A 13475-nucleotide genomic window follows, 5' to 3' on the forward strand; every position below is an offset into this window, starting at 1 on the left:
GATGTCCTGGGCAGTCACTGATACACATATAATAGCAACAATCTCCTGTACATACTCTCAAATTAAAGTTTGGTTTTTGGTAGAAACTAGATATCATAAACACTATATGGAGCACCTTTTTATGATCAGTAACTAAATGTCTTAGTTTTTAGACTAGAGAAAAACATATTCTTTATGGCTTTCCTATTTTGAAATATTCAAAAAATTTCCTCTTTTGCTGGAATCATTTATACAATGCAAAGAGAGGGATGCACTGTGAGTCAGTGAGTCAGACATATATTTTAAAAAAACAGTGTGAAAAAGATGAAGTAAGTATCATGTGCTGATGGAACACATTTGAGAACAATTACCTCCATGAGGGTGGGCATCTATGATGAAAAGAAAGTGTTCTTAGAGGAAGTGGGTTTTGAAGAATGAGTTGAAATTTGCCAGACTATCAGTGGGGAACTTGGGGGAAGTGGAGGGCATTTAGGGATTAGAAACAGCTTATGCAAAGGTATAAAGTGTGACAATGCACTTTGTATTTAAGATATACTATTTGGGGATTGCTGCTATAGGAGGTTAGCACTTCCTGGTGGTAAACCATGGAAAGCTAGAGCTCTTTCGAGCCAGACCTCTAGCAGACCAGGAAACACTTTGAATGGTTTGTTAGAGACCTTAGAGCATGATCACTAAGATGATTGTCTCCCCTCTTTTGGTTAGGAGAGGAAGCTTCTAACCCTGCCCCTTTGTGGGACACTGTTCACAGGCCTGGATTCAGTTCCCAGGCTATGGCCTCTCATAAGCTTTTTGCTCAAGATTATCTCCCTCCTCCAGCCCTAATGGCCACAACTGCACTCATTGCTTGTCCCCTCTGAATATTTTTAATTTCAATAGCATCTTCCACCTCTATTATCACTAAATATTTTATTTTATTAAAAAAATCATTGTAAATACACAAAATATACTTATTAAAACTTTTTCAAGTAGAAACAATTATAATTCTACTACTGTCCAAAAGCATCTATCACATTAGCATCTTCAATTTTTTTCTTAAAAAGTATCATTAGATATTGGAGCTAGGTCAGAGCAGAAGTCTCTAAGAAGTCAAGCCTGAGGTAGGTGTTGTTTCTGCTCTACTCATACGTTTAAAATTTTTAACATTTAATACTCTAGTGATTGAACTTTATTACCAAATATTCCAATTATTGACTATTCTTATACTTCTGTCTCCTTCATCTTTTAGTGTCACAACTGTAAATAAATGGCAAAATCCAGTTTAAACAACAGCCCATGTAGCGACAGCCCATGGGATGCAGTGGTTGGAAAATTCAACTGTAATAGCAATTTTAAATAACAATTTAAAAAAGTAACAACAGGAGTCTTTATCAAGCACTATTTTATGCCAAGCACTCTACATGTATTATCTTATTAAACAGTAAGTATGTAAATGGAAATTTTATATCCATTTTATAGACAAAAAACTAAAGAAAAGTTAGGTAACTTGACGAAGATAATAGTGGGTGGTGGAGCAGCAGTTCCCCTCCTCACAATGTGACCCTGGAGTTCCTGCAAAGTCTCAGTATACTTAAAAAGTAACATGGAGGGCCTCCCCTGGTGGTGCAGCAGTTGAGCGCTGGGCTGCGAAGCTGTCCGCAGGCTCTGCAGTGCAGGTTCGATCCCCAGCCACCAGTGAGGGTCCCACATGGTGCGCAGACCTCTCCTGCCGTGACCGCTGCTCCCCTCAGCAGTGTACTTCGGTCCTTCTGCCTGCTCTGCTCCCCGCTCTGGCTCTGGTGAATTCTCTCACCCTCCCATGCTTCTGACTGTACCCAGTGCTTGTATTAAAAAAAAAAAAAGTAACATGGAGTATGTTGATTTTGTATCCTGAAGCAATATTTATAATAGCTAAGATATGGAAACAACATAAATGCTCCAAAACAGATGACTGGATTAAAAAGATGAGGTATATACACACAATGGAATACTATTCAGCAGTCAAAAAAGATGAACACACGCCATTTGCAGCAAAATGGATAGAGCTGGAAGGGATTGTGCTCAGTGAAATAAGTCAGAAGGAAAAATATCAGCTGGTTTCATTTATAGGAGAAATATAGGAAAACCAAACAAAGGATCAGGAAAAAAACAAAAACAAAACTAGCAAGCCAAAGATAAATCAGAGACATTCAGCAGGGGAGGGGGAGGGAAAGGAATCATAACAGGGGAGGGAAGAGCCCAAGAGACTATGGTGATGGTTAATGGGTGACTTGGTGGTGGGAATTCTATGGGGATTACACCCGAGAGGAACAACAATGTAAAACAAACACACACACACACACACACACAAATTAAAAAAGTAAAGCATGGTGGCTAAAAAAAGAAGAAAAGTAACATGGAAGTGGTGGAGGTGGGCATTTGGAAAACACAAAACAGAAAATAGTGGTGGTAATGGGGTTATTATACACACACATGTACACATACATGTGCATGCCTGCATACAATGCAATCTATTAATCATCAATAGTATTTTTTCCCCTCTTTCAAAAAACATGAGAACACTTTCAGATTTAAAGAATCTACTCTCAAAGGGTGGTCTGAGCATTCCTGAGGATCCAGAGACCCTTTCTAAGTCTGTAAGGTCAACGTTATTTTTATAACAGTACTGTGAATTCCAAACTATTTTCATAATGATAGTAAGACACTTATTTTCCCACAAGCATGTTCACGGTGGAATTTTCCAGTGACTGCATGCCATGGGCTATTGCCACAGGATAAAGGCAGAAGCAGATGTGAGAATGCAGCTGTGTTCTGTTAAGTTTAACATTAAAGAGATGCAAAGATGGCAGAACAATGCCAGTCTCCTGAATTATTTTTTTGAAATTATAGTCTTTTACACAAATATTTTATTTATGTTAATGTGTAATGGCTTTAATATTTTTATTTTTAAATTAAACACTTAAAAATTTTGGTGTTCATTCCTAACATAGTATTAACAGGCATTTTCCATATAAACAAAAACTTTTAGAGGTCCTCAATAAATTTTAAAAGTGCAAAGGGTTCTTGAGACCAAAGGGTTTGAAAATCTCTTGTCTATAAATCAGAGAATAAGTATAGAATTAACTGTAGAATACCTTTACGTTTCAGAGTTGTTTGAATATACATGTCATCAGTAGAAATGAACTCAATTTGATTAAGTGTTGCGGTTTTGAGATTTTAGCCAAGGTTAATTACCAGTCATTAAATACTCCTTCATGCACTGTCACACACGGAGATCTGAATAATGTATCCAGGAGTAAAAATTCTAAGAGCAAAGCTATAAAATTTTATCATAGCCCAAGAAGACTAATAATAAACCATAATGAAACCTATTGCATAAAAAATAAAAGTGTGATTTTTCAAATAATACTGGTTTTTGATGTTCAACAAGGAATTCTACAAAAGAAACACTAATCACTGCTGCAAGATCATGATCTTTTCCACCAATAAAAATTTAGAGATCAATTATAAATCATTTCTATTTAGGAGCAAAAAGAGGCCTTCACAAAATTTGTCCTTCTGTGAACTGAGTTCTCATTTCTCATGTCCATTCCTTTACTCCTTTTCTGAGCCCTATGACCCTACTCCAAATTCTTTGGTTTTTATTCTTTTTTTTAAGGTATAATAAATAACATAAAAGAGAAAAAAGGGGACAATGCAATACTGAAACACTTGTAATTATTTTATTATATAAAAAAGTGATTCAAATGTTCAAGATGAGTTTTTGTTCTTATATTACAATAAACTGACAGAGCTATTAAAATTCTAATAACATTTGACAATAAATATACTATATGAGAGTTCTATAGTAATTAGGAATATGATCATAGCCCAGCAATATCCAGGCAGATGAAGAGACCTTGAAGAACTAGTGTAATTGAATTCATGCCTCAGGTACTTACCTGGAATAGACTGAAGTACTAGTTGCTGAGGATAAGAGGAGGAGGAGATGCTTCACCCAGAGTAGATGCCACCTTCACAGCTGATTAATATGCAACCTGTTAAGTGAATCTAGGCTGATGAAAGTTCTGTTCTGAGAAGCATGGGGTGGGCATCCATGATGGACAAATGGGGCTTAGCTGCACTGGGAGGGCAGGTGTGCTGCTCTCATGCAGAGGGCCCTGTGTGGGCTAGCACAGTGCATGGTGGCCCCTTGTATGAGTAGTGGTGTGCTCAGCATGTAATGGTGTGTATGCATATTTGTGTGTGCCTGTAGGAGGCAGGTTGAACCAGACGTGAGCTTACAAAAGGACACTCACTGTGTGAAGGAACATTATGGGTAAATTGGACTTGTGCTGAAAATTATCTAGAAGTTAGGTTTTTGAGTACCCAAAGGACCTCATGTCGCATCTTGTCTGTAAGATATTTCTCCTACAAGGACGGCAAAAACACCACAGCAAGGTTCCAGGGTCACATTTTAAAATAATGCTCTTGTAGCTTCACTTACTAAGAGCTCATATAACTACATGGGCCATTCAACAAAGTGGAAAAGCTAATTAAAAATGCAATATTAAACCTAAAATTATTTATCAATATAAGCTAAAACACATTACAATTATACCCACTATGTAACACATGATCAAAATGCTATCAATAAAATAGAAAAGTTAATTCTCAAGACACAAATCTTAGGTAAATAAGGGAAAGGTAATTTTTGAGGTAAGAATATGCCACTGTTTAAGAAATGCTTCTATTTTGGGGGGCTACTTTTGGAGACATTGTAACAATCTATTTATAAAGTCTTTCAGTTTCATTAGAATCAGCTAATCTAGATTTTCTGTCTAAGTATCTGCATGCAAGTGTGTGAGTATACTAGTATCTAAAATCTCATTCTTTAACTTCCATGGAAAATTCTTGTGAAAAATTATTAAAAGAATTTAATTGCATATTTTCAAAGAAAGTTCATCTTTTTCTTCTTTGCAATATGGAATTTCAGTTTATTTGGCAATAGCCTTGAAGTTCCATGTTTAATGAAAGAGGATTAAAATTCTTTTTTCCCCTTGTTTTTAATTTATTATAAAACTAATCAAAGCTATGTTGGTCTGGACAGCATTTATCACTCCTAAATATTTTAACATTTTCAATATTCCATATGTATGTGTGTCATTTGAAACAGACTTCCCCCCTAAAAGTTTTCCTACTATTAAAAATAATCAAAGAGAGAAAGATTATATTTGTATTTTCTTTGTTCAAGGTATTTATTGCATCTCAGAGGGCGTACATGCACTGGGTTTTTAAACTGAAATACAAAGAAAAGCCATTTTGAAATTTTTTCCCCCATTACAGTGTATGTTATCCCCACAGTAAGTTCAGATACAACCACTTTTAAATGGTACCATACATCTATTAAATAATTTGAAAATTAGGCAAACACCTTTCCAACCCAATATGCTTTAACAAAGAGCTGCCAAGCCACTAGCAACACTGATCAACAGTGACCTCATTTATGCATCAAAATCTTAAGCCAAGCCATCAGCACAGACAGTATGACAACAAATTAAAAATTAAAAAATACAGTATGTACAGTAAAGGATACAATTCTCTGAATTAGTTTAAATTCTAATCACAATGGTACAACAAAACCTACTTTGTGCTCAGTTGAGGGATGGAGGAACACTAGTCTACAGAACACACAAAAAAATACTAAATGAACAGATGTACATAAAACCCACAATAAAATAAAAATATCTGTAGTAATCTTTAAATTACAGATATACCTTGGGGTGCCTTCATAATCACTTGAATAGCATAATTCTATTTGCATTTTCACGATAGAACTGGATAGAAATGAACCCTTTACTTTTCAGTGCATTTAATCAAGAATGAATAAATAGGTCAATTTAGATGTAAAACCTGTCAAATATAATTAAAATATATATTTTAATATAGTAGTGATTAAATATGGAATTCTTTCCATAAGATTTTTCATTCTTGATAAGGTAGCTTCAAGGAGAAATATTTATTATGGACATTAACCTTTATATTTTTTAAAATAAAATATCTTAACATATACAGTGCCACAAAAATAAACATTTCTCACAACAGTTGAAGTTCCTGTGATTGGAAAAAATGTACTCCACACCGAAAAAAGTTTTGTATAGTTAAGAGTGTTTTCTTCACTATCTGATATTATCATACTATGTTTGTAAGAGAAATACAGAAGAAAAGAGAATTTAGGGGGGAGAGTTTAGGTTTGTCCAAAAGTTATATATACATTGAAACCTTCAAAAAACACAGACACATCTTTCCAAATGGCTCACCATACAACAGCTGCATCATCCGTCCACAGGCGAGGTCCAGAAAAGCACTAAAGGCATCAGGAACATCCATTCATTGTTTACATCGTACAACACACAAATAACCCAAATACACTACAATTTTGAGAGTAGGGATAACAGCTAAGGTAGTACACATTCCTAATGTTCACTTTCACAGCTGTGCTACACATTTTGGAAGAGAAGTTATGAGTAAGCATTGGGTTTGGTACTGGTGGCTCACTTTGAAACTCTGAGCATCAATCTTATTTGAAGTCTCCAAACTCATTAATTTTTTTTCTATTCAGTCACAAAAAATTGCAGCTGTAAAGATAAAAACACTTGAATTAGGAAACAATATTATATACTCCCCAAATATTTTATGCCCTTTGAAATTTACTTTAATCACTGGAAAAATCTTTACGCAAAAGATTTCTGCATTAACAAATTCACAATTTTTTCAAATAAGTTTAACATTTCAGACAGAAGAAAACTTAAAAAAACTCTCAATGTAGTTTTGTTTTAGATAAAAATTTACATCAGCGAGATTTCAGAATTTGGATATTTACTAGAAATTTTAGTTGTAAACATTCAATATCTACTAAGAACGATTAGAACTAACCTTAAGCTAGCCTTTAAAAAAGCACAGTGAAACAAAAAAGGTAAAGGTGGTAACTTCCATTATTTTTTGGTTTTCAGTTATGCTGTTCAGGGAATCACTAAGTAGTTAAGTGAGAGAACAGAAGAGAAGGGAACTATCCCTGGAGCTTCACAGTGACTATTCAACATAGGCCCTTCCCCACTATCTCTCTGGCTAATCCAAACTTTATAGGAAACCTTTCCTAGTGTTGTCTTAGCCATGTGGGTAACTATTCCTCACAATCTAGTCTGCCACCTTCCCTCTTAACTGTGAATCTCTGAGGGCACGGACTGTATCGCTGTTTTGGGTACTTATCCTGGCATATGATGAGTGTGTCATTTACTGAATAAAAGGTGGATGAAAGCCTGCTCTATGTAGGGTCCTTGTTACACTAAAATTTTAATTGGCAAGAGATAAGTGCTCAATATCTTACTCAAGACTGCATCAGTTCAATCCAACTCAAAGTAGAATAGGCTGGGCACAAGAAGAAGTTTCTTGACTAAGATGTTAAGACCTTGAAATAACTAAGGAGACATTAGAGGCATTAGTAGACCTTAGTAGACATTAGAGAATGTTCTATCTATCTATCTATCAGTGCATAAATACATAGCAGATATGTAATAGAATGTTCTATCTATCTATCTATCTATCTATCTATCTATCTATCTATCTGTGCATAAATACATAGCAGATATGTAATAAAAATAACACCAGCAGTGGTCCCAAAACTGCAACACTCTTACTGTTCTTCCCATGTGGCCTTGGGAAAGCCACTTAATGCCAAGGACAAGTTTGGAGACAAAAGGTATCTGGTTAGTTTATCTCACAGGCTTTGATCTCAACAAAGAGGATCAAAGGAGTTAATAACTGTATAAAAAGTACTGTGTAAAATGAAAAGCAGAATTATTACTGTTCATCCACATCCAGCAAGTATTTGTTGAGAACCTACCCAACTGTGTTAGGTGACACATTAGGTGTTAGGTGACATGGGTTAATAATAAACTTTTATGCTTCATCACTTTCCTCCCATAAGTCCACCATCAATAATTTCATAAATTATATTTGAAAGTGGAATGTAAAATGTAAGAAATGTAAACTATAGAAATTTAAATGTAGGATGTAAGAAATGTAGAATTCTTCTTGAATACAGAAATGCAAAAGGTGAAAATCTAATGAAGCTGAGTCTACAGTCATAGCTCCCTGAATGTACCTGATCTCATCTAATCACAGAGGTGGCGAAATAAGGACAAACAAAATAAAAAAAAACAGTTATACAGCCAAATATAGTCTTAGATGATTTCTAAATAATATGAATGTTAGCATTCTATAAATTTCAGTTATTATGAAATAAAGTGATAATTTTCTAATTTACCAAGTAGTTTGGACAACTTTTGCTTTTTCAGTATAATCTTTGTATTTTATGCTTTATCAGTGTATTTTTTGTACTTTCCTAAATAAGGATAATTTGGAGATTCTCTCCCTCCTAGTTTTATAAATTAAGTAAGACTTTAATAAATTCATTGATAAAGATGGCTTTTAAAATTGATTTTTAAAAGTATAAATACAAACCATAACTATATACATGCATTCAAAACACAGAACAACAAATACCATACCTGAAACAAGTAAGCATTGTACAGGTCACTATTACAAGCCCACAGGAAAAGCTCAATATTAATACCTTAAATTGTTTACAAGAAATCCTTGATGTTTAGATCCGCTAAGGGGTCCTTTGCTGGAGGTTTCTTGGGACTCTGAGTGGCAGGTGTAGGGCTTGGAGAAAGCTAATGGGGAAAAGCCAGTCCAAGACAGCAGAAACAGAAAGCAAACAGAGAGATAGATAAGCATTAGGCAGAACACACATTGCAGAAAACGAGAATGCAGAGGATTAGATAGCTAAAGGTTTACAAAATCTACTTTGTTCTACTTAGTCACAGTGTTATGTTTAATTCTGGATTGGTAAAATACACTTCAGATGATATTTGGCTTTCTTGAAATTTTTTCACACCAGATTTAGCCAAGGTAAAATTTGGGGACTCTGGTAGAACAATATGAATAAGAGTTAGGGAAGAGGTGAAAAACAAGTCACATAAAGATATTATGAATACATATTAAAACGTAATATAAATATCGCTACAGAAAAGCATTTTGTAGTTTGAGTTATTAGTATCACTAAACTAATAAAGGAATTTTAACGGCTTTTCTTACAGTGAGTTGATGGAAGAACTGAAAGAAAACAGTCTGCCCAAAGCCACTTAGGAAATTACATAAAATTATTCGCTAAGCATACTATAATTTTATATAAAGTATACTAAGTAAAATTCAAATGGGGGGCATGATTTGTTTCAGAAGAGCAGTTTCCTAGTTATGAATGTCACTAAATTCTAATATTGCCTGTTCAGTTTACAGAGAAGCCTACTTATCAAAATATTATGGAAAACAATTATGCTGAGCTCGCAACAAAAACAACAAAAAAATCAACTTGTTTCTGTTTAGTTAATAAATAAAAGTTATTTCACTGTAGGATAAAAGATTAGGGTACAAGAATTTGAAAAAGCCAGGTAATCTATACAGAGTAATATCTATCCTTTGAGTCTAATTCATCTGCTATGTGCTTAACATGATGGAAATGTCAGAAATCTGGTACTATATGGCAGGATATAAATTTTTATTGGTTAAGGAACAGAGCTCCAAGAAGTAAGGATTTTTAGATTTATTTCTTTGTCCAGAAATGATTGACTGACAATAGTATCTATCCTTTAAATTTTCATTTTTAAAGCTGGGACCGTACTTCATAGAAAGGTCAGGTAAAAAATATAAATGTAAGCTTGATATTGTTTGGAAGATAAAGAATTCAGTGGTCCATAATTATTAGGTGAGATTACAAAATCATGATGCCAACCAATTGCAGAATACCGGAACAGTCCTATTATCAGTAATGAAAAATAGTTTTGCTTTCTAAAGCTATAGGTATCTATGTCATGTCTATTTTATTATCTGGTAAAATCAGCTACGCTTTGTCTCTGATATAGGAAATCTAAAAATTAAAATATGGCATACCATTTCCTAAATTACTATAAATTCAATTACTGATTAAAACAGTTTTCATATTATCTATTTTTAATTTTGTTTCTTGAATTAAGTAAATAAACCAGTGCCAAGTAATACTACCGATAGTACTCTACAAGACAAAACGACTGCCTTAAATAATATATTAATTTATTTCTAAAGCTTCCAGCACACCACATACAATAAAAAAATCAAAATAATATGCTCCCAAGTTCATAAAAATGGAAATTTTTTTCAAGAAGATGGTAGTAGTCATGAATACAAATGATCATCAAGGGTCCTTTTTAGAATTTAATCATGTCTAGATTAAACTTAACCCTAATTATCATTCCTCAATTCCCCCTCACTGCTCTCCCTCCAAAACAACTCCAGAGAGGGTTCAATAGTATCAGAAAAAACTAGAAAATTTCTCATATGTCAGTGTTTTGATGATGGCTTTGAAGACTAGGGTTTTACATATTTGAAATTTATTTATTTGAACATCCACCATTCTCTCTTTTCAGTGGTTCAAGTAAAGAAACTGAAAGTAAATTTTGGGGACAGGTAGAGGATGGACTTTGAGATTTAAGGAAGCAAGGGAGATTAAAATATTTAATTGGTAAGTTAAAATTATTATAGAAATAAAGGCATTTACTGATTTAATTAAAACAAATTTGAGCTATTTGTTTTGGTTTTCTCAGTTTTACTAGTATGGTGCTAGTAATGTTATAATATGGTGTTCTGATTCCATCCAAGTCAGTTCTTAATATTAAAGTCTTTTTGACTACATGTCCCTTCACTTTGGCCAGGCATTTTATAAGAAGAATCAAGAAAGGGTGATTCATTAATGTGACTATCATTATTAGCAGTCAGACAGCTGAACAATGTCCATGTATTTTAGCATCTTTGTAAATGAATGTAGGAATTGTTTAGTAAGAAATTTGGCCTCATTGAAAGAGACGTTTGCCCTTTGTCCTGGATCCTGGTAGATAACCTACAAACACTTGGAATTTCTGAGTGACTAGGAATGCATTTGTTATACAGGGTAATTTCCTGGAACCAGGCCTGATAGTTAATGCTGACATTCTGCTGGTGACTCATGGTAAGACCTCAATACTCATGCTAACAAGATGACTTAGGGCTGTGTCTGGCCATGCCAGAAAGACCACATGTGATTGGAGAGTTGGGTCTTTGGGCCATATACTTTCAACCTAACCTTGAGGGGGGAAGGGGTCTAGAGACTGGGATCTACCATGTGGGCAGTAATTCAATCAATCACTGCTATGTAATGAAGACTCAATAAAAACTCTACACACTGAAGCTTAGCTGAGCTGCCAGGGTTGGCAGTATTGCATGTGTATTGTCACACATTCATGTGAGGTGTGCAACACCTCTAGAGACCAAGCGGCTCCATGCCTACTTTGCCCTATGCATCCCTTCCCTTGGCTGGATCTAATTTCATCCTTTCACTATAATAAAACTACAATTGTAAACTTTGTGCTTTCCTGAGTTCTGTAAGTTGTTTTAGGGAATGACCTAATTTGAAGTTTGTCATGGGATCCTTCAACTTTGTAGCAGCTCATCTAAAGTAAGGGTGACCCTGGGGATGCTAAAACTTGTGGTTGGACTCTCAAGGGAGGACAGTCATGTCAGGGTTGCTTGCTTACTTTGCATTTTGGCAAACTTACCCTGCTAGTGTCAAATTCTTGGGCAACTTAGTAGCTTAGAGGACTGTGTCCCTAACCTTGCATTTGGCTAAATCTGGGAGCACATAATAAAACTACAGATTAGAAGTGCTCACTCTCTGGAATAAACACTTAGATATGTTAAATGTCTGGTTACTCTTGAGAATCTTTCTGAATTAAATACGCAAGGAATACAGAAACCTTAGTATTGTTGTTTTTATCTTTTTTTTCCCAAATCTCACATTACTGCTTATCTGTCTTCCATGTTTCCCTTACTTCTGAAACAACAGATAAAAGGATAACATTATATGAAAAACTCTTTAAAGCAGTTTGTAACATGACAGTTCTATACTTATAAATTAATACCATTATCCGGTAGCATTTAGAAACTGACCTGTGTGCCAGGGACAGCTGCTGCTCCAAAGGGTGGCCTCATCATGGGCTGTGCAAACATGACTGGCTGCTGAGGCATCATGGGCATGCCCGACCCAGCAGGGGGCTGGAAAAGAAGAATGGTTGGCACAGGAGTGGAGGCCACTATGGCACTACCTCACATTTATGCATTGAAAATACTTTTGATAATTTTTGGGGAATTCATGTCTGTGAAAAAGTGCAACTTTTAATTTTGAACCATGGGTACTGTGAGGCTGGCAGGTAGCAGTGAAACACTGAGGTGCAGTGGCAGCCTGGCAGGTCACATGTATCCTCATCTCAAGCAGGCCTCTGTGTTGTTTGTCTTCAGCTAAGCATAGTTCCTGAAGAGAGGAAAACTTGCTTCTTTATGGAAGATGGCCTGAAAATTTGCTAGTGATAAATGTGATAAGTGACTACTTATCTATTGATAAAATTTTGATGACTGAGCTAAGAAAATATCTGGCAAATATTACTCCATAACCAGGTAATATGGAAATTTTGAAGGCAGAATTTGTTTTAAATATTTTATAACTGACTTTATCATTTACCGTGTAGACTATTTAAGTGTAAGGCAGAAAGGCGGCTAAACTTTTAAGATTTACTTTACTGCATTTTGGGAAGAATTGGGTTCCATAGCAATATCTGTTAACCTGAATTTGGCAAATGCCTAAGAAATGTCAATTAAAGTTTTTAATACAGGTTATCACTCACCATTCCAAACCCTGCTCCAGGTTGTCCGACAGATGGGGCCCCGGCAACAGGAGGAACTGAGCTCGTTGGAGGTACAGCTCCTTGCTATCAAAAACAAAAACACCACACATACCACACACACACATAAAACAGCAAACAAACAAAAGAACCAACATAATTTGGTTTTTAAATGAAATATTATAACTGTTAAGCACATGCATTGTAAGTGTGCATGGAAAGGTGAAGAAATTGCAAAACCCAGTTTTAAATAAAAATAGCTCTAGCACCATTGCCAATGATAGAACAAGGTCACTGAGTTGATGTTCACTCTTGTGGTGCTGTTTCGACTCACTGGCTTGCATTTTATGCACAGCATTGGGCTTCCTTTCTTATATCCACTCTCCTTACACCCACCCTCAAGGTAAACAATCAAACTAATCATCTTTTCTTATGATTATATACTCTGACAGATACTGTATTAGACATTTGAAGAATATGCTTCCATTTACATTTTAAATGTTTGGTTTCCATTTCTCCCCCAAGTTTTCATTATTCTTTTCTGTGCTATACTTGCTTTTCTTTGACTTTTTCACTTTTGTTCTTTTGTACAAAGTTGAAAATTATTTCTAAGTTTAGAAGATGGCACACAATACATATGCACCTTATCTCAGGTAAAGAGGCCTGATAGTTTTTAGTCATCCTCTAAAATCTCCAAATATTTCCCTTACA

At 35.0% G+C, this 13475-nt stretch overlaps 1 protein-coding gene across 16 annotated transcripts in view; it reads right to left on the minus strand.

Annotated features, from left to right (window-relative positions):
- Nucleotides 1-5343: 5343 nt before the first annotated feature.
- The window catches only part of SNAP91 (synaptosome associated protein 91), a 125845-nt gene continuing 117713 nt past the window's right edge, over nt 5344-13475 (minus strand). For 13 of the 16 annotated variants that reach the window (XM_037520032.2, XM_054698999.1, XM_037520030.2 and 10 more), the window contains 4 exons: nt 12768-12851; nt 12037-12141; nt 8591-8693; nt 6557-6593 (listed from right to left, as the gene is read on the minus strand). In XM_037520032.2, the coding sequence (XP_037375929.1) occupies nt 8601-8693; nt 12037-12141; nt 12768-12851 (282 nt within the window). In that variant the 3' untranslated portion in view covers nt 6557-6593; nt 8591-8600. Of the gene's footprint in view, nt 6594-8590; nt 8694-12036; nt 12142-12767; nt 12852-13475 lie in introns of all 16 variants that reach the window. The other 3 variants (XM_054699001.1, XM_054699000.1, XM_054699006.1) reach the window with 1 other exon arrangement.

Source organism: Talpa occidentalis, unplaced genomic scaffold (genome assembly GCF_014898055.3).
Source record: "Talpa occidentalis isolate TD23 unplaced genomic scaffold, MPIMG_talOcc4v2.1 talOcc4.2, whole genome shotgun sequence".
NCBI lineage: Eukaryota > Metazoa > Chordata > Mammalia > Eulipotyphla > Talpidae > Talpa > Talpa occidentalis.